This window comes from Archocentrus centrarchus, chromosome 1, assembly GCF_007364275.1.
Source record: "Archocentrus centrarchus isolate MPI-CPG fArcCen1 chromosome 1, fArcCen1, whole genome shotgun sequence".
NCBI lineage: Eukaryota > Metazoa > Chordata > Actinopteri > Cichliformes > Cichlidae > Archocentrus > Archocentrus centrarchus.
The window spans coordinates 24,733,528-24,761,265 of record NC_044346.1 but is presented as its reverse complement, the minus strand read 5'-3'; the positions used below and the strand labels follow the sequence as shown (position 1 = coordinate 24,761,265).

The window sequence follows — 27,738 nt, the reverse complement described above, 5'->3', positions numbered from 1 at the left end:
ACTTAGAAACTGCATGAACATCTTTTAAGTAACTTTTAGTATCATTAATTGTACTTGTGTTCATCAAATAGTGCTAGGATATAATTTGATAAAATGGCAGTTCTTATGTGCTGTCGTGCTATGGGCTATGCATATGGGAATATGTATGACCACAATTTATATTAGATCAGTATTAATTAAAAACTGGACTATATTTTAGAGGCTGACAGACATTTTTTTTTTTTTTAAGTGTTGGTACTGCCCAGATAAATATATATCTTCTACTATATGTAGGCTTAATAGTGACTTACCCCCAACATTAATACCTTGCTACCTGCATCTGTCTTTCTGTGTGTGAATGCTTGTGTGCCCATGTATTGTATCTGTCCAGTGCCAGAGCCTGCTCCCACTAAGCCCAGTCCCGGCCCATCCCACCACCTCCACCCCGCCAGCCCCACGCTGCCCCTGTCCTCCTCCTCCTCTTCTGGCAATGGCAAGCGCGCCTCCTGCAGTAGCCAGCTCCTGACTCAGACTCCCCCTCAGCAGCAGTGCCAGTTGTCCTCTGCCAGTGCTCGCTACCCACCCAGAGAGGTGCCCCCGCGCTTCCGTCAGCAGGAGCACAAGCAGCTACTGAAGAGAGGCCAGCCACTGCCAGCAGGAGCCCTCAGCACTCTCACTCTCTCTTCCTCCTCCTCCTCTTCTTCTTCCTCCTCTTCATCCTCAACATCTTACTCTTCTTCTACGAGTACCAGCAGCACTACCCCAAACTCTACTACGTCCACTGCGGGCAAGCACCACCCAGGTTTGTGTCAGTTTAGTAAAAACATTGCGCCTGAATGGCTTTCTGATTCTTCTGATATATTTTTTTTCTTCAGTGGTCGCTTTAGGGTGATTTTGTCATTTCTGTTCTTATTGGCTGTATTTTGTCCACATTTTATTAAGTTTGCTTAATATATACAAAAACCCCACTAAACATTGAGGAATCCTCATCCATCCTGGGATGGATTGCGAGGGAGAGATGTTTATATCTGTAGATATAAATATAGATACTTCTTTTTGAGGATCATACATCCACTACATTTCTAACTTTGCATTCACTTTTTCTTGTCATAGATGCACTTTTATACAAAGCAGCACTGGAAGAACAATAAATAATGATTATATTTTCAGTTTGACAGCACATTTTCTCTGTCAGCTAAAGTAATGACAAGATTCAGCACCTAAGCATTGTGGGTAGACTGACCATGATAAAACAGGCCTCAGAAGCTTTCAGTTGACTTCTACTTTGTTTCCTTTTGTGGATATTCTCAAAGGATTCTGGGAGTTGTGTGTCTGTGTTGAATAGTCGTGTTTGTAACAATGATATATATATATATATATATATATATATATATATATATATAAATAAAAATATCATATAATTTCTTAAATGAAAGGCCATTTGGGTTGTTTTAGTGTATGAAGAACTTGGTTACTTTGATTTAGCTTTCTGCCCTATTTTAAAATCAGAAGAATACATAAACACTAAGCCCTGTATAGCCAGCGGTATGCTTTTAATGAACTCTTTGTTGGCCCTGAAGTTCGCTAATGCTGAACCTGCCTTAAGGGGGTCATTATACAGTGGTATTTATATCAATATTACAACTGTATTTCTCTGTTTTTGGACATTAGCATTTTTCATACAAACACTCATGGTTATAGCTTCCTGAAGATATCCTTGCATTCTTCTTAAGGGCTTTTATTTATTTATTTATTTATTTTGTTCAGTTTATAAAAGCATTCATAACCATCTGTTTAATGAACACAGATGCAAAAGCGAGGGTACTTCTTATCCTCCAACATAACACACCAAAGCTTTGAAGACACAGATGTGAGGCTACCTCTGTAGCACACCACACATTGTTTGAGCAAAATCTAGTGTGAGCATCTGCTTGTATCTTTGAGCTTCTTCTCCAGTCTCTTTTCCCCCCCTTTGTTTTTGATCATGCTGCTCTGTGCTGCCTTTCATTATTGTCTCTAAATTTGCTGTGCGAACACCAGTGTGCTCAGTAAACAAATCTGCAGCTGCTGTGGTGCACGGTTAGCTCGCCAGGAAGCTACAGTCCTCTGCATTGCACAGTCAGTTGGTCTTTGTATGCTCTGTTGCTGCTGTACTTGTATTCAAGTCTATGCCACCAATATGCCACAGCATCAAACAAAAGTTTAAAACCTATGTAGCCAGCCCATGACAGTCTGTTTGCCACAAGTTGTTTCTTATTATTCAATTTAGTCAATTTACTATGCTTGGATGTTATTCTTTACTATGTAGACATTGCTAATGTTTGCCATATGTACTAGTCCTGTATAATTTCATTAGATTTTAATTAGTAGCTATTCATTTTTAAAATATCCTAATTTTTACACATATAATAGAGCTTTTTAAGTTATTTTAAAAAAAAAAAGTATTTAATTTTCTTTTCCTTCCTTTCCTAAGACTGACTTGTAATGAATAATCACATAAAAAGAAAAACAATGAATATAAAATGTATTCAGTGTAATCTATTCTAAAGAATTTTCAGGTAACTCCCAGGGAATAAACTAAAGGCAACTACATTATTTCATTTTTTTATTGCAGCACATATTTTAAATTAAGGGCAAAAATCAACGCATTCATTCTGACAGCACTAAAAATATTTTTTTAAAAATTGTTATATTAATAATAAGATCCCCCCTGTACACAGCTATTTACTGCAGTGTTTCCTTAGCTGTGGTCCAGGATCTAAATTTAGCTGTAGGCATAACTCTCTGAAGAGTAGCATTAAGTCATAGCCTTTAGATTTGAAAACATATGTTTTTCCTTTGAGGTTTGGACATGTTAAAATGCCTTGACTGAGTGTGTTAACCTATAATGTTGTATTGTCATCCTAGTCCAGCACTTGTTGTCCTAATTGGCCTTTACCTACCTCTGGTTTTCCCAGGAGTCTCTCTGTACAACAGCTTGTGGCACAGTAGCCATTGGCTGGGTTTCCACCTCCTTTCCACTCATGTTCTTGTCCTGAGGGCATCGAGTCCACAGCGTGTTCTTTCCTGTCTGCACAGCTAATAGCCTCAAGCCAGTAACCCTGTTGTTGCAGTGCTTCTGCAATACATAATTTCGAGATTGGGCATTGTAGTTAAATAAATGTTCTGCGTTCTAGGCTTGAATCTGCTGCTTCTTTTCGTCCTAACATGAATTTTGCTGTAGAAAATTTTGAAAAGCTGCTTACCTTTTAAATGTATGTTGGTTGGAGCCTGTAACTAGTAGTTTATTTATAGCTTGGGGTTTTGAATTTAGAAATAATTTACTAATTACCTGTCAGGACTTGAATACTTGACTATGATAGATTGGATATTAAGTTATGCCTGTTCCTAGTCCTCCACTGAAATTTTTTCCCTTCTTCATCTTCTGTTTTTTCACTAGTTTTGCATTTGGCTAGGGACAATGTCACTACTGGTAACATGAGGCAGTACCTGGACCCTACAGGGGTTGCACAGGTAGTCCAACTCTTCCAGGATGGCACATCAATACGTGCCATTGCCAGAAGGTTTGCTGTGTCTCCCAGCACAGTCTCAAGATCTTTGAGGAGATTCCAGGAGACAGGCAGTTACTCTAGGAGAGTTGAACAAGGCTGTAGCTCCTTCACCCATCAACAGGACTGGTATCTGCTCCTTTGACCTCCAGCAGGTCACTGGTGTGAATGTCTCTGACCAAACCATCAGAAACAGACTTCATGAGGGTGGCCTGAGGGCCCGACATCCTCTAGTGAGACGTCTGCTCACTGCCCAGTACAGTGGAGCCCAATTGGCATTTGCCATAGAATACCAGAATTGGCAGGTCCACCACTGGTGCCCTGTGCTTTTCACAGGTGAGAGCAGGTTTACCCTGAGCACATGTGACAGACGTGAAAGGGTTTGGAGAAGCCATGGCATAACATTGTTGCTGGTTTGGTGGTGAGTCAGTGATGGTCTGGGGAGGCATATTCATGTAGGGACACACAGACCTCTACAGCACCCTGACTGCCATTAGGTATGGGGACGAAATCCTTGGACCCATTGTCAGACCCTACGCTGGTGCAGTGGATCCTAGGTTCCTCCTTGTACACAACAATGCCTGGCCTCATGTGGCGAGAGCATGCAAGCAGTTCCTGGAGGATGAAGGAGCTGATACTATTGACTACCCCCCATGCTTGCCTGACCTTAATCCAATAGAACACCTCTGGGATATTATTATGACGCTGCCAGGTTACACCTCAGACTGTCCAGGAGCTCAGTAATGCACACAGCCTTCTGTAGGTTGACTTTTTTCCCTTTTTTTTTTTTTTCATTCCTTTGTCCTTTAATTTTTTGAGCAGGATACATCAGTCTCTTTTAATTATATATCATAGACACTCCGCAAATAAAGACAAAGTTTCCTTTCTCTATGCAAGTTAAGAATGACCTTGGTTCTGAGGACAATGTTTCTGACCTCTGGTGAGTTTACTGAGGCCCTAAGGGGTGCCGTGATGTCATGGTTCACTTTTGTAGTTGCACACATGCAAACATTAACGCGTATATATAGTTACAATGAACGCACAGCAGTGACAGCACACTACTCTGACCTAGTTCTGTCCTCTCAGATATGTCTCCCCCTTGCAGGCAATCTGGCTCACAGTTTAAAGGGGAATGTACTCACACTGTAGTTTATAAGCTAGCAGCAGTACACTAGTATTATTGGGTAGACACTCTAAAGATGTTAAATCTATTTTTTTTTTTTTTTTTGACCCATTTTTGATCACTACAGGTTTGGTTTGAAATGTCTAACTTATTTATTATAGAGTTTGTATGAAATGTGTGCAAATGTGTAATGTATGACATTCCAACAGGCTATCACACAGCACCCCATCCCCAGTGTCTGAAAGGCAGTCTGCTCTAGACACACCAACCTCCCACATAACCTCTGTTTTCCCAACCCATTTAATTGTCCCACCAGACAGAGACCCCCTGTCCCACCCCCACCCCCCCGGTCACACGCACCATTCCCATCTCTCCAGCTGACTGGGGACCATTAAGTAGTCCGGAGCAGCCAGCAGCCAGACAGGCTCCCCAGTAGCAGGTGCTGGAATGGGGTCTCTTAAGACTGTGGGAACTGCAGCCCAACAGCTGTTTGCCGGTCACCCAGACAGAGCGTGTAGCCAGAAGGCACTCTGTTGGGTGCAGTTTAAACACTTGGCCCTTTCATTTTGCTGCCTTTGCTTTGCAGGTAAATTGGCTTAAATTTTCAATATATCATAAGTAAACTGTTTAGTGTTGGTGTTGCTTTTAATAAACACAAAACACCTTTAGAACACTTACATTCTTTAAGTATAATCTTATAAAATGGAGTTCACCTCTTCTAACATCATCTGTTTAAGATGTAAAAATGACTGACCCTTAGAGCTTGGTTATCTGTATGTTTTTAAAATCAAATAAAAAGATCACTTGGCCCCGAAGAAGCCTGGGAGGTATAGATTTCCAGGTATGTTCAAGCTGTGACACACACATACACACGCACAAATGAGAGAACCCCCTAGTGGCTTCATTAATCCAGCCTCTGTCAGGGAAACCAAAGAAGTCACCACGGTCTCGCTCTTCTATTTTCTCTTTTCTCTCAGCAGAGGTAAACCGACATGAATGATGAGCTTTTTAAGTCCACAGAGACCATAGACTCGGTCTTTCTTTTTCTCCCTGCTTCCGGAAAAACAAGTGCATGCCATCCTTGATGTGAGTGGGCGTAAAGTTCTCCTCAAAGAAAGATGGAGAGGGTCTATATAGTGAGAAAAGATTAGTAAACATCCCCTCCTCCTTTAGTTCTGGTTTTATGTCATCCCATAGATAGCACCAAGATGCAGAGCTGACTCTGTTGCTCACAATCAAACTAAAGGAATCACTTTGTTTCTACAGTTTTTCCTCATTCTGTTCATGCTTTCTTTTTCACTGTCTCCCTTCCTTTTCCCTTGTCACTGCATGTAACCCCCTACCCCCAGACTGTTTTCCATCTCTCCCTACCACCCTCTTCCTCTTTCTTTCTGTCACCCAGCCCTTCATTTCATTCAAAGGGGAGGGAAGGCATTTAATTCTTGGCTTATTGCCCATTTCCATGATGGCAGCTAGTCTCATTAACAGGAATTCACCTCTTGCTTATTTCTGCTTCAACTCTGGCAGGCTGGCGTCACGCAGCTCCACTGCATTGTTGCTGTTTGTCCGTGTTTTATAGCAAGCACCGTCAGTGTCCCTACATCAGGATTTTTGTTAACTGTAATCCAGTATTGCTGTAGTTCAGTGTAGCTGAGAATAGAGGCTTGTCTCCGTACAGACGTACATATACACAAAAAGGCTATCTTGCTCTTTGTTGGAAGCATGAAGAGCCAGCACATAATCACAGCTACCCTCCTAATTGCAACCAGAATGAAAGCAGCATATTACTGACGTGTGATTGCAAATGGTTGATGGAAGTAATTATCCCTTTGTATTTTTTTTTTGTCTTTAGCTTGCATTCACGCACCTCTCTAAAATCAGTGACTTGCCAAGAATCAATACCTTTTTCTGGAATGCCGGGAATGGGAGTTGGAAGGGGAACAATAGAGGACCCATTAAGGTGAAAAGAAAGAGGCTGTTTTGCATTAGTCCTCCTTGTGATGGACACAACAGCATTAAAACCTATGCAGTGTAATGCAGTCCTGTGATTAAACACTCTTTTTCTGGAGCTCATAATAGTCCAGGTTTGTTAAGGTAGATACCCACATGTATGGCTTCATTGACTAACCTGTTGCAGATTTACTAAGAGGACATCTGCTGTTCCCTATTCTTGTGTTGATCTGTGTAAGCACACTAAGAATAAGGCTGGTGTACTTCTCCTCAGGTATTTTTCCACTCTCTCTCTCTCTCTCTCTCTCTCTCTCTCTCTCTCTCTCTCTCTCTTTCAAAATGATATTTGTACACTGTTAAATGTGGTAAATTTGATAAAGGAGGACTCCCTTGTAGAGTTTAGGTCTGTCAAGTAATCTAGTTTTACAAATTATGCAAATGAAAGAGGGATATATGCTGGGTGGTGAGATGTTGACTAAACCAAATAAAACTTTACTAAGACTGCATCCCCTGAGCTTCCTGGATAGGGTCCATTGGGTGATGAAATGAAGCTCCTTTTTGCTTGAAAAGTGACCACTGATAGTTGGACAAAGAGAGAACCTAAGAAATCAGTGAGTTTTTCTTTCTACTTATAGAAAACAAACACACAAACTTATGATGCAAAATTTGAGCATTGCAAGTGTGTGCAATTTACAATTGAATTGAATGGCAGGATGCATAGATCTGAAATACTGACAGACAACAGGCACTAATCAGCATTGTAAGCAGTGATATTTGATAGATCTTGATTTAAATACATTTAGTATGAACTGTATTTGTCAATTCTGCACAGTAGCAATTTTTATTGGTGCAGCCCTCCACAACAGGCCCAGGTCCTCACGTGGCCCCTTGAGAAAATTAATTGCCCATTCATGTTTTAGACATGCGTCATTGAAACTGACATTCAACATTGATCTTTTCTCTAAAACCAAGTTGTCAGAAGACAAAAAAAAAACTCATGGCAAGTCTATTTAAAACCTTTCTAATGAAACGCTCACATCTGTTTTGTTCTTTTAAGTTTCAACAGCTTTTAATTGAACTTAAAAAGAAAAGTGCAGTTACAGGAAATATGAGGGATTACTTTCATTGTGATGTTTCAGTAGTTCTCTGTTTTCAACAGATTGCAAGCTGAACGTAGATTAATGTTGGTATGCATGTGTGTGTCATCAGTCTGATGACCCTGAACGATAAGACTGCCTGGGGAGTGGAGATAAGTAGGATGAAGTGAAAATTTAATTCATAGCCCCTCTGTAGCATGTTCAAAGTATCTTAAAACCATAATTTGCCAGCATTTGTGTACGTTTCCTCACATTTCAAACAAATAGACTTTTCCCTCTCTATCTTATGGTTTATAACTTCTTGTTAGTATTGATGTAACTGCAACAATTTAATGGAAAGTAAAGGCAGAATGATGGAAGGTAGGACAGATAAGCTTTAAAAAACAAGCAAATATTTTGGAAATGGCAATAACTTTATAATGTTAGTGAGCCAAACTGAGTGCAGCTGCATATAAAGATAGCCTGAAATGTATTATTGTCCATTAGGGCTCTGTTCTTTTTTGACAGTAATTGTTTGTCTGTTTGGTCTTTAAGTGCACTTTGTACATGAATACTCAAAGTTTATTGGGCACATAGCCATAGGGTATGTGAAGTTTGCATAAGAATATTTGTTACAGCATGCACAGTACTGTATATACTGTTTGAATTCTGAAACACATTACATTTTCTTGAATTTGGGGAAACAAAATGTCTCATCAGAATTACTTGAGGAATTTCTCCCTTAATATGCTTAGTTGGTGATATTCATAGCTGTACTTCTCAAAAGTTTTTCTGCCATTTGCCTGAGGTCTAGCCAATTGGTTAGAGTGTTTGGATGCTGGATCAATAGCTTCTCTGCTCTCACCCACTAGCATTAATAAGGTTATTGATTAGCTGCCTCCCACTGATTGATTACCCCTTTGCAGCATCAACCCAGTCTATTATTAGTTCACCATTTGATGGTGGCTGCTTTTGTTCATAATGATTCTGCTTTGGTACCATGGTGTGGATTTGTAGCTCATGCCTAAGGTTAATTAAGAGGACAAAATCTATGTACAATCCTTAGTTTTCAGTTTTTTTTTATATAGATGATTCCAAGATATACAGACTCAAACACACATTATTTGAATGCAGGTAGTGAGAAGCAAATTGACACACAATTATTCACACAAGTTTGGAGGAAGGGTTCTGTGGTTTCTTATTGCAGTGCAGTTGAAGGAGGAGTAGGCCCAGCAGAGCATAGGGAGTGATGGATGAGACGCCATCCTGGTTTCATTCCAATAAATGAGCAGCGTTCCACTTGGGCTTCCCTTCACAGTCCCAGCCACTGAAGCCACGATGGAGACGGATGGGTCTCCCGCTGCTGGGTGTTAGAGGAGAGTAGAAGGGAGAGAGAGAGAGAAATTAAAGGGTGAGGAAAGGGGTGGTGGACATAATGGGGAAAAGAGATAAGGGTGTAAAAAGAAATAGGTGAGACAAGTTATAATAATAAATAAAGGAATTTAGCACGTGAGAAGGAAGTAATGTGCAAGCCAGTAAACATCTGTATAAGAAGTGGAACTGGAAGAGGAGAGAACTGGAAAAAGAAGGAAAGAATGATGAAGAAAAGAAAGCAAAGTCTCCATTTCTGTGTGTCTCTTTGGCTGACTGCATCAGAGCAAGGATATATGGATATGCCATAGCTGATATGACATGAAGCACGCTTGGCTGTGCATTCTGATTATGTGTTAAATCCTGGAACGTGCAAGTGTGACCATCTCATCCTGCCAAGTCTGATAGCTGGCATTAACCAACCAAGAAGATAAAATTGGTTCAGGAAGCTAACTGTAGTCTGGTTGTGAACTTATATTACACGATTTTCCTTACTCTAACCTAATGCCCCCTCCCCCCCATTCCCCTTTTTCCTCCTCCTTTTTCTTTGTCTGACTCGTCTCCATCTACTTCCTTTGTTTCATTTCTTTCTTTCCCTTTGTCCCCCCCCCCCCCCCCCCCCCCCTCCTTTTTGTTTTCTCTTTAGGCATATCCTTCCAGTGTGGCCCTGGTGCCCAGTATGAGATCCCTCACTGGGGAACCTCTGTACCAGTTGACAGCCCCTCCAGTGCCAACAGCTGGGACAAAGTGATTATTGACAGAAGTGATACAGAAGCTTGGCCCTCCATCAGTCGCAGTAGTGACCCCAGCAACCCTGTAACAACAGAATGCCCCTCGGGCTCTGCCAGCTCTAACCTAGACACCAGTGCTGTCACTACCACCAGTAGGAGCAGTTTTCTGAGTATGGCCACAGGTGCAGCAGGCCAGCAGGCCCACTACCCCGCTCTCAAAGCTAACAATAACATGATGACAGTACCTGGGTCAACCAACGCATTAGTAGGTAATAGAGGCTGGGGTTCAGATGCTAAACAAGATTGTATGAATAGTGGCAGAGTTGGAGCACCCAATAACTGGGGCTCTCCCAATTTTAACTTGAATCTCAATCCAAATGCCAATCCTTCAGCCTGGCCTGTTCTGGGCCATGAGAGTGGTGGAGGTGGTGCCAGTGGGGTGTCCAGCTCTTCATCCCTCCCACCAGGCATAAATGGCAATGGAAATTTGGGAAATGGCAACATAGGAGGTGCTGATAATGGTGGGGGAAGTTGGGTTGGCATGATGAGTGCTACTGAAAATGAGCAACAGCACCCGTCAACCAACACAAACTTGTCCTTCAATATGGAGCCTGTTAACCTTAACACTGACGGACCAAACCACACTAAAAAACAACAAGCTCAGGAGCCTATGAGCCCTATCCATGGCTTAACTGGCTGGGGAGGCCAGTCACCCACTGAATCATCCCAGCTCAATGGGGATACAACTGGCAGCTCTGCATGGGGTAGTGGAGAAACCAAGGCAGCTGACTCCCCCAAGGACTCCAGTTGGGACTCAACTACATCTGGAGGCCTCTCTGCTTGGGGTCGCCAAGGCAGTGGTGGTGGGAGTAGTGGAAGTGGTGGCTGGGGTGACTGGGGGAAACCCCCTAGTGGTGGAGAAGCATCTAAAGGTTGGGACTCCATAGATGCTGGTAGTTCTGGCTCAGGCCAAGACCAGCAACTAAACTCATGGGGCCAGCAGCTTGGAACGGCCCCAGCAAGTGAGGATAGTGGAGACAGCAGTGAAGGTCGATCCAATCGCAGAGACAGATCCTCCAGCATGGAATTTGCCCCTCTGCTACCCCGGCAAGACCTTGACCCTCGAGTCCTGAGTAACACGGGTTGGGGACAGACCCCCATCCGACAGAACACTGTTTGGGAGATGGAAGAAGCCAACTCTGATGATGGAAAGAGCAGTAGCAGCTCAGACACCATAGGAGCATCCAGCTCTAATGGCGGACCCTCATCCACCAATGGCACCATAAATCCCAATATTGCTCCCAGGCCTGGGTCTGGAGGGAAAAGTGACAGTGAAGGATCTTCATCCTCTAGCTGGGGAGCTCCTGCACCTCAGCCAGTCCAGACTGGATCAGGATGGGGTGACCCCCCACAGTCAGTCAGCAAAGCCCCAAATGGCACTATTAGTGGCTGGGGAGATCCTTTGCCTTCCAGTGGTCCTAAAAATGGGAGTACACCATCCTGGGGTTCAGAGGATAAGTCACCCAACTGGGACGATGGCCTAATAAAAAGCAAGCCTGCTGGCTGGGGAGAAGGCCCCAAAAGTGCCCATGGGTGGGGCAACAGTAATGGTGGTTCTAACAGCTCCAACACAGGGGACTGGGGAGAGCCAGACATCAAGAATAATGGTTCCTCTAGCAGCATGTGGGAAGGAGAAGGAAGTAATGGAGGAAGTGGTGGATGGAAGGAAAGTCCTAGAGGAGGAAATGGAGGAGGCTGGGGCAAAACTCCTGCTGTGAGTAATAGCAGCTGGGGGGAGACTTCACGTGCCAATGGCCCACTGCAGGGAGGCTGGGGCTCCTCCAAGCCCCAAGAAAGTAGCAGCAGCAGCACTGGCAGTGGAGGAGGTGGCAGCATTGGTTCTTGGGGAGGTCCTAGTTCTGTGAAGCAGAACAGCTCTGGCTGGGTTAATCACAGCAAACAGGACCAGGGCATGGAGCCTACTGGCTGGGAAGAGCCCTCTCCTCCCTCCATCCGTAGGAAGATGGAGATTGATGATGGAACATCCACCTGGGGGGATCCCAGCACCTACAACAAGACAGTCAACATGTGGGATCGGAACAATCCCAATAGTAACCCAGGCAATAGCGGCCCACCTCCAAGTAAGAATGGTGGAATTATTATTCCCAACAATACCAACAACAATCACTCAGTTGGACCTAGCAACAACAATCACCATCACCCTCACCACATGCACCACCATCCCCATCCTGGCCAGCCCCCATCGCACCTGCAGCACCATGGAAACAACAATGGGTCACCCAACAATGCTGCGTCACATCCAGGTGTGGGCCCCCAGGGTAGACCTGCCCTCACCAACCCAGGTATTTAAAAATCTCAAAGGTGTTAACCCTGTAAAACCTGAACTATGAAACAATTACCAGAAACTGGAATGTTTATTGAACCTTCTGACAAAAAAAAAAGAAATATCAATTTGCATATACGAGTTTTAATTTTTCTCATATTTGCTACATCCAGCATATTTGTGCAGTTTATTGCTTAAAGATTTATTGTGCAATTTATCTGGGTTTTTCAGGGGAAAATCACACTTCAGACACATGTAGAGGTCTCAAAAACTCACCAAAATTCAGGCACCATACATGATACACTTGGCATTACAGAGCTAATGACAAACTTTTATTCTGTTAGTATTCAAAATAAAAAATGCTTAAAAAAATCAACAACAGAACAAACCGTCACATTCAACAAAATGTTTAAAAATTTCAAACTGACTTTTGGAAAATGCTTTTTTTGTTTGTTTTTTTTAACCTAAAAAATATATATATATTTGACAGGATAAATGGATTTTATTGAAGGGATACCGATCTCCTTGTCTTTCCACAAACCAAGGAGACAGACAGTTATTAAACAAAGGGTTTTTCCCCTCTGTTCCAGTAAAGTGACAAAATTGGAAAAATCTTGGCAACTATGGTCCTTCCTTTCAAAGGTTATTTCTTTGAAGAATTCACTCAGTGATTGTTAGTTTCAGAGGAACTGAAGTCTTTGCAGTAGTCACTGGTATATAACAGGAAGTTTAAGTTAGCACTTGCACAGGTTCTTATAAGTCTTTGTAAAGACAAAAGCTATGTGCAGCATACATACAGTGCATGCCAGCACTTTGACTGCCTTTAATTGTGAATGAGACCACTGCCATCTGCTGTCTACAATTTGTGTTGCACCTACCAAGGAGCATCATTTACACTATAAATAGTTGCCCATCTTTGCTCAAGTCATTAACTCAGGCCTTTCTTGAGCTACTGTTAAATTCTCCTATACCTCCTATACCATAGACACCACTTGGTAGACTGGGGTGGTCTGACAACAGGCCTGCTGTTGTTAGGAGGAAGCTGAGGAAAAAAGGCATACAAGACCTAACTTGTGCATGTAGTGCAGATTTTAAGGCTGGACTAAAAATCAAAGTGTTTTTAAACCTTTATTAACTGGAGGCTGACCATGATGGGGGTGGTTTTATCACTCCATTAGTTCTCAAGGAAGCACATAAGAGGATTAACTGATGATTTAAAAAAAAAAAAAAGAAAGTTGATTAAAATTTCTGCTGCAGTGAAACTCATTTCATTATTTTAACTAATTAGTTGGTCCTTCTTCCAGGTTGGGGAGAGATTCCAAGTGTTCAGCCCAAGTCTGAGCCTGCTTGGGGGGAGCCAGCAGCTCCAACATCGGCTGTGGACAATGGTACCTCAGCCTGGGGCAAGCCCCCAGGTGGGGTAGGAGGATGGGGAGACAGTGTCCATGAGCCCTCTGGCCCCTATGGCAGGGGTTGTGGACCCCCAGGTTCTGCACCTTGCAAGCCAGGTAACACCCAGAAAATAAGATTGCATATTAAGTAACTTTTCTGCTTCAAACTGTGAGCATGATTATAACCCTAGGCACTGGAAGTTTGGTCCACTATTTTATTTATAGCGTAATCTGTTGGAACAACACATTTCGGTTAGGGGGGCAGAAACAGGAAGTTTCTACAGACCTGTACTGTTTGTGCCAAATTTGAAAGTTTTTGTTAGTGCTGCTGGAGTGTTGCTTTGATTAAAGCAATTCCACGCCTCAGTGGATCTTGTGGTTATTTGTGCTGTTGGTTTGAAATGTTGGAAATGATAGAGGGAGGTGTAGGGAGAAAGTGCAGGCTGTCATGTAGCAACAGTGCCACCAAATGGTTGTGTTTAAAGTTGCCTGGTGCTCGCTTAATGAAATGGCTAGAGCAGGGTTGTCCAAATTTGCGGGCTGCTTCCGGCCCCGCCCACTTCCGGTCCGCGAATTGATGTCAAAAACAACATACAATTTGGCCCTTTAAGTTACTTTTTTGACATTTCGCTTAACCCTCTCAATTGGAGGGGAAGGCAAAATGTCAAAAAAGTAACTTAAAGGGCCAAATTGTATGTTGTTTTTGACATCAATTCACAGACCGGAAGTGGGCGGGTCCGGAAGCGGCCCCCGGGCCGCAAGTTTGGACACCCCTGGGCTAGAGTATTGATAACAGAGGAGACACAGCATAGATTAAAACATGGAAGCAGTTATTTATTTATTTAGTATTTCTCACAACTTAGTTCTATATTTTATATATTTTCCTCAGGCCCCAAACCTATGCAAGATGGCTGGGGAAATGGAGGAGAAGAGATGGGCATGTCTACCAGCCAATGGGACCATGAGGATGGGGATGTATGGAATAGCCCAACCTCCCAAGAGAGCAGCTCTTCTTGCAACTCCTGGAGCAATGGACCCAAGAAATGCCCAAACAAGGTCAGCAAACACACTTGTCAAAAACACATTTGTGACATTGGAAATATCTGCATTGTTGAATTCATGACATTAACTTGATGTTTTTTTATTGTGTGTTTTCAGGGGAAGATTGGCAACAAGCCAGATGAGGCCTGGATTATGAATCGTCTCATCAAACAACTCACTGACATGGGCTTTCCGGTATGGATCCAGTGTAATTAGAAGTCTTAACGCAGATCCAAAACACTAGCAAGCTTTCTTTTGTAATCTTTGCACTCTGGAATGAACTAATTGGATTTCAGTGATCAAACGTAACCATGGCCTTACAAAAAATATTTGGGCCATAATAAATGCAGCCTGCTAAGGTTGAGAAAACAGTTAAACAGTGAAAAATCAGCTCTTCTGCAATTAATTCCACTCTTGTTTAATTTCAAGTTGTTTTTGTACCCATGTGTTACAGAGAGACCCTGCTGAGGAGGCATTGAAGAGCAACAACATGAACCTTGACCAGGCTATGAGTAAGTACATCAGCATATTTCTGTGTTGACCTTGTCTATATTAGGCACATGCCTTTTTATGAGATGCTTTTATTCACAAGCATGAATTTTTTTTTTTTTTTTTTTATTCAAATAAATTAGTTCAGTTCAGCACTGTAGCTACATTTCCACTTAGGTTCAGCTAGGTGAAATATGAAGGCAAAGTATATATTTTTAATCACTTATGAGATTCAACAACACTCTAATGTAGTGACACAATATATTTTTCTAGATTTAATAACCTCTGTCTTCTCTGCTTCTAGCTGCCCTTTTAGAAAAGAAAACAGACCTGGACAAGCGGGGCATGGGAATGTCTGATTACAGCAATGGCATGAACAAGCCTCTAGTATGTCGGCCCTCCGCACTCTCCAAAGACCCCTCCGAACGCACCACCTTTCTTGACAAGGTAGGTCGGGCATGAATGCATGGTGGCACTGTTGCCCTTACTGTAACTTTGGGCTTTATTCTGATTATATGCTTAGATTGAAATAATAACATCACATTGGAAGGTAATAATATATTAGTCCTTGGTTAGTACAGATTTATTGGTTGAAATGTCTTTTCACATATATCATTTGTTTGTAGGATGTAATGTTTAATTCTGCTCTGTTCTCTCTTTATTCCCCCGTGAACTGTTTATTTTTCTGTGGTCTAGGATGGTGTCCTGTCAGATGACACCCCCCCATCACCGTTTCTGCCGTCCCCCAGCCTGAAGCTCCCCCTGGCCAATAGTAGCCTTCCTGGGCAGGGTCTGGGACAGGGCAATCCGGGGCTGGCCATGCAAAACTTGAACAACAGACAGGTAAAGCAAACAGTAGTTATTTTTCATCTGTTTTTATATGAAATTTGTACACAATTTGAAACCATATACCCGCTTTTTCTTTCTGGACACAAGTACATCTAGACAGCTGAATTAGTAGCAGTAGGATATAGAGACAAAGTTGAACCTTGTGTTTTACAGTGTAAATGCACAACCACTAATTTCTAGGGCTCTCTGTAGGATTTAAATATACATAGTGTAGTAGTAGATGAGTTAAATATATTTTACACACATCTCTCTGTCCACATGCTCTCCCAAATTTCCTCTTTTCTGTTGCTCACTTTTGTATATAACCTTGCCTGAAGAGCCCATTGAAATCAGATAGTTATGCTCTATCAAATATAACCCCTAGAGGCAGCAGTGACCCAGAAAACTACAGGATGTCCTTGAAGTCCAAACAAAGGCACTACAAGCAGTCTTTTTTCACACTGAATAGAAAGCCCTCTCCAACAGCATGGGATTAGAAATGTGAATAAGTGGCTTTTACAGGCTGATTTTGGTCAATTTAAAAAATAAAATTTTTGAAATTTTTATTACTTAACACACAGTTGCTCGTGCTTCTTTTCTCAGTTTAAGCTGTGCTTCAAAACGTGTCAATCAATCAATCAAATATACTTTTTTGTCCCCACAGGGAAATTTGTCTTTTCCCTGCAAAAAACAAGCTGCTACCACAATAATACAGTATAACAATAAAAGTCATTTTAAAAGTGCATAAATACCCCCCCCCCCCCCACACCCCCCCACACCTAGCCCTAGACGTGAATGTAAGTAAAATATTGTAGACACTTTGCCTTTTCTTTTTTTTTCTGTTCAATTCACTTTTTTTTTTGTTTGTTTTGAATAAACGCATTAGGTTAATAAAGACTAGATAGTCGGATGACCTACTCCTAACTGTACTTCTATTAAGTGGCCAAAAAACATGTATAGTATTTCTTCCAAATTCATTGGCTCAGCTCTTCAAGAATTAAGGCCTTTACAGACCGGATGTATAAACGGTGTTTGGTGTGTTAAAAATATTTTTCTGACTGAGCTATTCTTAATGCGGCCATTCACACGAACCACATAATTTCACATGACGAATTTGCCGCATTTATTTTATTTTTCGGATCAAGTTCAATTTTGCTGATTTTTGCATGCAAATCAACAGATCTGCCCAATCAGACCTCTGCATTTGGCAACAAGTGCGCTTGTACCTCAAAATGTGTACCGGTACTAAATATACAGTGATATGGAAATAGTAAAATAATACTATTTTACCTCAGACACACAGCTAGATGCTGCTTCAGGTCAGTTTGCTCTCAGAAATCATTTCTCTGCCTCTTCAGATGTGTTCCGAACTCTACCAATAAGAGCGTACACTGGCCCACTGAAATCCTGAAATATGTACGAAAGCGGTCATGATACAGCTTCGATCCTGGATCAGACCGTGACGTTCTCCCTGCTGCTGCCATCTCTTGAGAATTGGATGAATTCAGAGTCTCAGTTTCTTCTGTTTCTTGTTTAGAAACATGATGACCAGCTTGTCATTGCTTGATGCCGACTTCATTTTTTTTTTTTTCAGTGTGTTTTTTTTTTTTTGAGAATGATTTATGACGCCATATCCTTCCTCCTCCACAAGACCCTTTCACACATAGACACTGGTAAGGGGAACTATGTGAGAGTGCTGTTTGTAGATTACAGCTCAGCATTCAACACCATAGTTCCCTCCAGGCTGGTCTCTAAGCTGCTGGACCTGGGCCTGGGCCCATCCCTGTGCAGGTGGGTTCACAGCTTCCTGACCAGCAGACCACAGGTGGTACGAGTGGGTCACCTCACCTGGAGAACTGGTGCCAGGAGAACCACCTCCTGCTCAACGTCAGCAAAACGAAGGAACTGATCGTGGACTTCAGCAGGAAGCAGCAGAGGGACTACCATCCACTTGTCATCAGTGGTGCTGAGGTGGAAAGAGTGGACACTTTCAAATACCTGGGAGTGACCATCTCACAGGACCTGTCCTGGACTCATCACATAAACATCACTGTGAAGAAGGCCAGACAGCGTCTCTACCTCCTCAGGCGGCTGAGAGACTTCAAGCTCCCACTCAAGGTGCTCAGGAACTTTTACACCTGCACCATCGAGAGCATCATGCGTGGGAGCATCACCACCTGGATGGGAAACTGCACCAAGCAGGACTTCATGGCCCTAAAAAGGGTGGTTCGTTCAGCTGAACGGACCATCAGAACCACCATCCCCAACCTGCAGGACATTTACACCAAGCAGTGCAGGCTGAGGGCCATGAAGATCCTAAAACAGCCCAGCCACCCCGGACACTCTCTCTTCTCCCTGCTCCCATCCGGCCGGCGTTACCGCTGCCTGAGGGCTAAGACTGAAAGGTTGAAGAAGAGTTTTTACCCACAAGCCATCCGTCTGCTCAACTCTGAGCCCTAACTGGACCATTATTGCACAATGTAAATATTATAATTTATGATCTATAATTCCACGTAAAAGTGTGTATAGTGTATAGTATATAGAGTATAGTGTATAGTGTGAATTACTTTTTTATTTTTATTCTTCTTATTTATATGTGTGTGTATATATGGTTGCAGGTACAAAATACATTTCACTGTGCATTGTACTGTGTATAACTGTGCATGTGACAAATAAACACAATCTTAAATCTTAATTTATGCGCAGAAACGCAACGCTTTCGATGTGTATACACGTTATACAAGATTGCATTAAAAAAAATTTGGAATTTCGTGTCACTTTTTTGCAACGCGCTTGATGTATAAAGGCCTTTAGAGCACAATCAAAGATTTTATTGTACAATGATTCCTGTTTATAGATACCCAGTGGAATGTTTGGCAGTAATGGAGCAGCACAAACCCGGGCCATGCAGCAGCAGCCTCCTCAGCCACCAGTGCCACCTCTCAGCTCCTCCCAGCCTAGTCTACGTGCTCAAGTGCCTCAGTTTCTCTCCCCTCAGGTAGTTATCTACATGATAGTGTGCATATTGGATTTATTATGTGGCACTGTGTCAAGTCATAACAAGCATGAACAACTGGTTCAAGTTTGAACTGTTTGTGCTATGGTCATGCTGTGGTTTGTACTTTTTTTTTTTTTGGTGTGTTTTTAAAATTCTCATGAACTATACTATTTTATTTAATCTTTATTTTACCAGAAAAATCCCATTGAGATTTAAAATCTCTTTTACAAGGGAGTCCTGGCCATTGAATGTGTCCTCTAATGCCGCGTTTCCATTCCACTCAGCGCAGGCCAACTCGACTCGCCACGGTTTGGTTTTGTTTCTATTACAATTGAGGACCACCTCAGTGTGGGTGGAGTCGAAATAACGAGGGCAAAATCTCATGACGTAATATGTATGCAACTCAAAGTGTGTTAGCTTTTGTCTACACTGCTGTGTTGCGTGATGGTACCCGTGAGCAGCAATTAGCTTGGAGAACTCTTGATAAACTAATTTCTCGTCTCATCTCCCACCAAGCACAGAAATGTCTGCTCCTCCTCATTCGACCATGGTGTTGCATGCTTCCAGTTTCTTGCTGTCAGGTTTTAAAAATGTGAACATTGTCGAATCGCCTCGGATCGCTTGGAACCCCAGCTGAGTGGGTTCCATTAGTACCTGGTACCAGGTACTAATGGAAATACCTACAAACCGTTCCGAGTCGAGCTGCGCTGAGTAGGTACTAATGGAAACGCAGCATAAGTTTATGAATGCATCATATTTATGTTGAAATTCTCTACAACTTAGATTGCTTTTTACTTTCTTTTTATTACACTTAAAAAATATGTAGTTTCAATGATGTGTTGACATACTGTCGTTTTAACAAGATGCCTCTCAGACCTTTCACCTCCATTCTTTTCCTGCATGCATAAATGCCATGGTGACTGGTTTTTATCTTGCCAGAAGGTACTTTTTATATACAGTTGTTGTGATGTGTGGTGACTAACTTGTCATCTTTCCCTTCTGCCCCCCCCTTCCCCATTTCCTTCAGGTCCAAGCACAGCTCTTGCAGTTTGCAGCAAAAAACATTGGTCTGAACCCTGCACTTTTAACCTCACCAATAAACCCTCAACAAATGACCCTGTTGTACCAACTTCAGCAACTGCAAATGGTGAGGTGCCATCACTCTTTGCATTGTATTTGCAGCACAGCTTCTGCTTTGGGGCCTGAGGGAAGGATTGTGGGTTTTGGACTTTTATAGGAGATTTTGTCATTTAGTAATGTTAGGTTTTGATTTTTACTTCTGAATGTGTAATCAAAACATGACATTTAACAGTGCATGAGAAAGTGAGTATGTATAGCATTCATTGATCCAATTTTCCTTTTTTATTGTGGACATTTTTAACAGTGTTTTTTCTATTTTACTTCATTGATTAAGGCGTACCAGCGTTTACAAATCCAGCAGCAGATGATGCAGGCGCAGCGCAATGTTTCCGGCCCTATTAGACAACAAGAGCAGCAAGTGAGTCAATAAATGCATCATTAGAAATAAAACACAGCCATAAAGGTCTTGAATTTCATGTGTATGACTACATGTGAGCAATGACTCAGAGTACCGTGACCCAGCTTCATTGTTTTTTTTTTTTGTCACATCATTACAACAGATATTAAAAAAAAATGCTTTATAACAACAAGAGTTGCTTAAACTCTTCTCGCTGGCTACCAGCTTCTCTATTTCACAAAGGGGAAAGAGTTTGTTCTCCTTTTTATCTTTTGTCAGACTTTTCCCACAAGATATGGCTGTTGGTGAATAAGTGCATTTTCTTCTTCTTTCTTCCTTTATCTTATCTTTTCATGCCACCTCTACTTCCACTTTTCCACTTGTTTTTGCTTGCGTGTCTTTATTTTCAAAAATGTCTTGAAAGTTTTTATTTTCTAATCTCAGCTTCATCCCAGCTGCCTCTTTCTTTTTCTCTTTCATAATTTTTCATCCATAATTTCATTAATCTTGTTGCATTACTGGCCGATAGTTCCCAGTGCTTTGTTTTAAAATACTTAATTGTGACAGTCCCCCTGTTCTCTCCCAGGTTGCACGTACAATCACCAACATGCAGCAGCAGATCCAGCAGCACCAGCGTCAGCTGTACCAAGCGCTGCTGATGAAGCAGCAACAACTTCCCTCCCATTCCTCCTCTTCCTCTTCTTCCTCCTCCTCCGCTGGTCTGCATCCCCCTGGTGGCCCTGCCGGAGGCCATGGATCTGGCAAATCAACCCTGGACCCCTTCACAGGCCCACACCAGGCTTCGGGGCTTGCCGACACACTGCACACCAAAGAGCCGCCGTCTTCGCCCAACGCCTACAGCACCTACCCTCTCTGTGAGTCTGGTATACAGTCCAGGGTTGAGGAAAAAATGTGGTCACTTGGGCTAAAACTAAAAATTTTCCCTTTACTCAGTCATACAAGAACCATCCCTATCATATTGTGTGTTATAGCCTGTGTAGTTCCTCAACTTGTGTCATGTGAAGTAAAAATAAGTCAGCATAGCTAAAACACACCCATACTTTGCCATTTTTCTTTAGGAAATAACAGTAAAATTCTTGTCTTCTGTTAGTACATGCAACATCAAACAATGCATCACTCTAAAGTATGTTTGAAATATTTGTTCTTAAAATGAAGCTGCGTTGTCCAGTTGCTGTTATTGAATTTGTGCTGGCAAATATTAATGAAAGATTCCTGTGTTTTGTGTCCAGCTGGACTGAATCCAAACATGAATGTAAACTGCATGGAGGTTGGGGGTCTGTCCATGAAGGAGCCCCCTCAGCCCCAATCTCGCCTGTCCCAATGGACGCACTCCAACTCCATAGACAACCTCTCTGGCAACTCTTCAAATTTGGAGAACAACCTCAATAAGCACGGTACTTTTGCAGAATAACCCAGACAAGCATGCTCACAGAATGCAGTATATAAAGACTTCAAGAAAATGAGAAATGAGATTTTTTTTTCTTTTCTTTTTGCATAAATGTATTCCAATGCCGTTTTACAATTTTCAGATTTTGTGCAATCTTGCTGCACTTTTTCTTTTTTTTTTTTTTTTCCTTTTCCTTTTTTTGCACTTGTTAAGAATGATTCTCAGGAGCTATTACATGTGCCACACACCCTAACACATTTAGTTGTCTTTGGCTTGCTTCCCAGTGAGTAACTCACCAAATGACACTAACTTTTTGTCATTTGTATCTTGCAAGATTTTTAACTGTTTGTTTTTTCACACATTGTGTCTGCAAGCTCATTATGAATCCCAGTAAAAAGAACACTGAACTCTGAGGTGTCATATTTCCACCCATTCATGGTGACTGGTGTTGCAGAATTTGCTTAATCTTTTACGCTACATTTCTATTTAAGTGTGTGAAAATGTCACATCCTTAAATATAATGTGACATGTCACATAAAGAATGGATTACTCAAAAATGATTTCGTATATTTGTGACAATTTGAAACCACTGAAGCACAGTGAACCCTCGTTTATCGCGGGGGTTACGTTCCAAAAATAATCCGCGATAGGCGAAATCCGCGACGTAGTCAGCTTTATTTTTTTACAATTATTATACAGTACTATAGAAGGAAACCAAAGATCAAAACCTGCTTTCAAGCCGAACACATTTTGTACTGGACAGAGACGAGGGACGGAGGAGATTGATTGACAGCCAATCAGGACGCAGAACACGATGCGCATTCATACACTGTTAAAAAAAAAAAAGAAAAAAAAAAGCATTAAAAAACTGCACTAAAAAAATCCATGAAACAGCGAGGCCGCAAGAGGTGAAGCACGTTATAACGAGGGTTCACTGTACATAAAGCACATGGAAATAATGTCAGCCACCTGCCAAAGAACAATTTGTGTATTGTTTAGAGAAATGTGTTAACTGACACAACTTTCTCATCTCCTGCACTTTCCATTTTAGCATTTAAGATTTCAGCAGTTTCTGTCTTTTATCCACACTTTATTCTCTTAGTAGAAGCTTGAAAACACAATCTGTGAACGGCAAACAGTTATTTTTAACTTTAAGTTTTATCTGTTTTCTCCTGGTATGGAAAGATGTATTGAAGATCTTAATCTTCATCTAAATCTTATGTCTACTGATGCTCCAGTACTCTGAGCATCACATTTAAGGAGACACTAAATGTGCATTGACCGTATTAATGCTTGAAGAATCATTGTATTTTCATACTACGCTGAACTGGGTTCACTTGAGTTTCTTACTTTCCTTTGTGTGTTTTAGGTGCCATATCTGCTGCCTCTACCCTGGTCCCTCCTGGGAAGCCTCCTCAGCTGGAGGACTCATACAGCCCTTACAATCTAATCTCCAGCTCTGAGTCCCCCACCAGCCCCCTTGTGCCCCCTGACTGGGGCCAGGGCAAGAGTCCCAGTGAAAAGATCTCCAATGGGACCAACATTAACTGGCCCCCAGGTGAGAATGAGGTGTCGATACAAAAGAGTGTGGAACAGATAGGTGTTTTTTCTTAAGCTGCAAGAAATGTTTGTGAATCTTTGGAACTAAGCTGCCTTGCAGTATGAATTATTTACATTGTTTGAAAATCACCTGCTGCACTTTACGCCTTTCGTCAACATCTAATCTTCAAGTTTTAACAATCCTTCATTGCGTGCATGTTTTTTGTTGTGCTTTAGAGTTCTGCCCAGGGGTGCCATGGAAAGGCCTTCAGAACATCGACCCTGAGAATGACCCCAATATGACCCCTGGCAGCGTCCCCAGTGGTCCCACCATCAACACCAATATCCACGACGTCAACCGTTACCTGCTGCGAGACAGGAATGGAGGTACAAAAACAGACAATGCCACAAATATTAATACAACCAGTCACCCCACAGAAAGGGCATGCTATGTAAAGAGATGAATATACATTAATGACCACTTTGATAAGCTCACCCATGTAACCATATCTATTTCACCACAGACCCCACTGTTGTGTTGCACAGCATACATAAAATTACCCCTTTCTTTCTTTTTTTTTTTTTTTTTTTTTTTTTGGTCTGTCTGCTCACAACACCGTTCTCTACAACCATATAGCCACTTCCCCAGCTTCACCACTTCAGAATGGCTCTTTGCCTCCAAACAGCACCGACTGGCCTGTCAGTGGCTATTCTAGATCTTTCAGTCTGTCGTCCTGTGATGGAGATGGCTCAGGTACACATCCCAAGTATCTTCCCCTCGTGTGTGGACCTGCTAACCTTTCCTTGCCCAAATGGAAGCCCTGACACCTCACTGTTATAGGATTCTGCTTATCTTAACCCTTTCTTAACCTCTGAACTGTAACTATAAACATCCTTACCTTAAAGTCACACCTAAACCTTTTCCTTCAGTGCCTTTAGATAACCTTTACCAAAACGCTTTGACCAAACCCACATAAAAGGGAAAAAAAAAAATCAGCCTCACCCAGCTGGTCATGACATTGGTACACACCCCATGTGCTGTTTTATGTTTGTTTGTTTCTTCTTTTTCATCATGACAGTCACTTCAGTTTAGATTTCTCTTGCACCACATGGAAGCCACTGATCATTAACTGTATGTCATGGCTGAAATCACTATTAAAACATAAAAGTGCATGCAGGATTTATATGATTTAGTTCAGTTAAACGTTTAACAGTTACATAAATACTGTGAGAAAGATGTCTACGTTTTTGCAAAATGTGGTGTCATTTAAGTATGGAAGACCAGCGTGGTTGTGGTTTGTTTTGCTGTTCATTTTTCATGTTTTGAAGCTACTCTAAAGAAGTCCAAAATGATCCAACTGTACAGATACTTGTCATGAAATCTGTGCATCTTTTTTTTCTTTTTTTAAATATATAATTTTAAGATTTTTTTTTTTTTTTTTTTTTAAACCGTTTCCTCTCTCTCTCTCTCTGCTCTCTCCGTTTACAGGTAAAATGTCTGACATGAAATCCACCTGGTCTTCAGGGCCTATTTCTCAAAGCCAAGCTTCTCTGTCCCACGAGCTTTGGAAAGTCCCACAGGGGCCACGCAGCACTACAGCACCATCCCGGCCTCCGCCAGGCCTCACTAACACCAAGCCCTCCTCTACCTGGGGAGGCAATTCTTTGGGCCTGGCTCAAGGCTGGAGTGGCTCTTACTCCTCTGGTGAGTACTCAAACTTTTTTTTTATTAGAAATACTGATGTGAAACGATCTCATACATCATTTCTCTAGATTCGTCATCTAAAACTAGCTTACTATTGAAAGAAAGGGGGGGGGGGGGGGGGGGGGGGGGGGGAGTGAGTACTGACAGTTTAGTATGATTTAGACCAGAGTTAGGACAGCTTTGCATTTTTATTTAGTTCTCATTTTTCTTTTTTTACTTTCATTTTTCAGTTGACTTTAGTTTCCTGAGTTGGTTTGCTAGTTTATGTTCAGTATTAATTGTGTCTAGTCTTAGTTTGGTTTTTAGTAGTTTAAGTGTTAGTTTCAGTTTTGTTATTACTGAATGAGAAATATTATGATTTACAAAATTTTGAATCATAATAGTTCTAAACTATAAACTATAAATTATAAAACTATAATGTTTTATGACTAGTTTTAGTTTTAATTTTCAGTTCATCTTTAGTTAACAATAATCATGCTGATGCACGAGCCATTTTTTTTAAAAGAGGGGTATCTTATCATAATTGCAATATTGGCACTTTAAATGATGAGAAAATAAATATCAGGTTGCTGCTTCTGAACTTAAGCCACGTACAATCCGTTATTTACTGACGATAAATCAGGACAGATTGCTGCCACCATGAATACACCAATGTGGCTCTCTGATATATTTCACACTAGTCACAGACATGACTGATGATGCATAGGTGTGGCTTCTTCACAGCTGCGACTCTGCACTCACCAGCTCTTGCTATATTATAAAGGTTGACTAAACACACCCTGCTAAACTGACATCTTGAGGTTTACCGGCTTTCTGAGAAGCCACATGTAACCACGGTACGCGTGACAATGTGACCTTGTTTTGACATGACACGTCTATAATATGCAGCAAAGAGGAAATACCTTTAGTGTGGGGAATAGGTAGCAGTGTGTATAAGGTGTCACATTTTCTTTTTTCAACCTCAAGGCCCAGAGTCCCAGGGCTCTAGAAAAAGTGCCACAGTTATTTAAAAAAAAAAAAAGTCACATAATTTGAGAGGAAATTATATTTTGAACAGTTGTTTCCCTTTGTTATATTGGCACTATTACTTTGACACATACTCACCTTACCATTCCTACTCTTTCTGAAGAGAGAAAGCACCAAGGCCTCTTGCCGTGCATGTCTGTTTGCCAAGATTCAGTTTTGACTGTTGTAGTGACAGTATTATTGCAAATGAGTTTTTCAAGAAAGCTCTTAATACTTGGCTCTGTCTGCATTTATGTTACAGAGGGAACCACATGGAGTACTGACAGCTCAAACAGGACCAGCAGCTGGCTGGTGCTGAGGAATCTCACCCCACAAGTGTGTATTCTTTTTTTTTTTTTTTGGTTAGTTTTTCATTGAGTATAGTCTGCTCACATCTTTAAAAAAAAAAAAAAAGTATGATCTGAATCTGCAGTGCTAGATTGCCGCTTGCATAACCTGTTTATATAGGTACAATGACAAAAGACCAAAAAAAAGGAAGAAAAGAATAAAAAGAGAAGGCAGACAGTATGTAAGAGGAAAAAAAAACAGTAACTAAAAATGCATGAATAAGTTAAAATATTAGTTGTGACTGCATTTTTTTGCTATTAATCTCTTCTTCTTTGCTTCAGATTGATGGTTCGACTCTGCGGACCTTGTGTATGCAGCACGGCCCCCTGATCACATTCCATCTCAACCTGACCCAGGGGAATGCTGTGGTGCGCTACAGCTCCAAGGACGAGGCTGCCAAGGCCCAGAAGTCCCTGCACATGTAAGCGTTTAGCAGAAGTCTCTTAAATCAGCAGAAGTGGGCTTACAAAACTGAAAAAAAGGGCTCAGTTTTGTTTTTTTCTTTTTAACTTCCACTGACGTTCATGTGCACACATTAAGCAGCTAAAACAGGGAAGAAAATGGGCAACCGCTTGGTGGGGAAAACACAGTGTTCCTGATTTCATTGGTATCTTTTGTCCTGAATAGAACAGTTCAACATTCTCTGTAAAGCCAAACAATGTTATTTTTGTGTGTGGGACAGTCACATGGAAGAGGAGGTGGGGAATCACACCATAGTCAGATGTATTGCAAAATTACAGAGATTATGATGATAATCAGTACATCACGGGAGAAGAGCGGCGTGGAGTCATGTATCTTTGGCCTTCTGTGTCATAAATCCCTGATTCAGTTCAGCTAATAGCTTGTTTCCATGGAAATAAAATACAGGATGTGTGACCTACTTTTCATTAGCAGCAATAAATGTGGTTAAAGCATAACGTTGGTAATAAGCACAAAAAAAAATTCAATAACATTAAAAGCAATCATTTAGGTTTAGTACAGATTGTACTGATGTACTGATTTTTTTTTTTTTTTTTTTTTTTTCTTTCGTGCTGTAAGGTGCGTGCTCGGAAATACCACAATCCTGGCGGAGTTTGCCGGCGAGGAGGAAGTGAACCGCTTTTTTGCACAAGGCCAGTCGCTGGGGGCAAACACCACGAGCTGGCAGGCCAACCCAGGACCCAATCAAAACCGAATGGGCGGGGCAGCGCAGTCCCACTCAATTGGCCAATGGGGTAGCAGCGCCGGGGGAGGCAAGGCCGGGGGAAGCGACCTGCTGTGGGGCAGTGTGCCCCAGTACTCCAGCCTGTGGGGGCCACCTAGTGGAGAGGACACCCGCGTAATTGGAAGCCCCACCCCTATTAACACCCTGCTGCCTGGAGATCTGCTGAGTGGGGAGTCCATGTAG

General features: G+C 41.9%; 1 protein-coding gene across 1 annotated transcript; it reads left to right on the top strand.

Moving 5' to 3' along the window:
• Positions 1-351: 351 nt before the first annotated feature.
• On the top strand, positions 352-27,738 carry tnrc6c2 (trinucleotide repeat containing adaptor 6C2). Its single transcript, XM_030726219.1, has 19 exons — positions 352-781; positions 9,694-12,141; positions 13,427-13,630; positions 14,403-14,569; positions 14,672-14,749; positions 15,009-15,066; positions 15,348-15,490; positions 15,740-15,886; positions 18,729-18,869; positions 19,897-20,016; positions 20,284-20,367; positions 20,933-21,221; positions 21,597-21,761; positions 23,124-23,312; positions 23,531-23,680; positions 24,783-24,998; positions 26,266-26,339; positions 26,633-26,772; positions 27,390-27,738. Exons 1-19 carry the CDS (start codon positions 352-354, stop codon positions 27,736-27,738), a joined length of 5,592 nt encoding a protein of 1,863 aa, XP_030582079.1.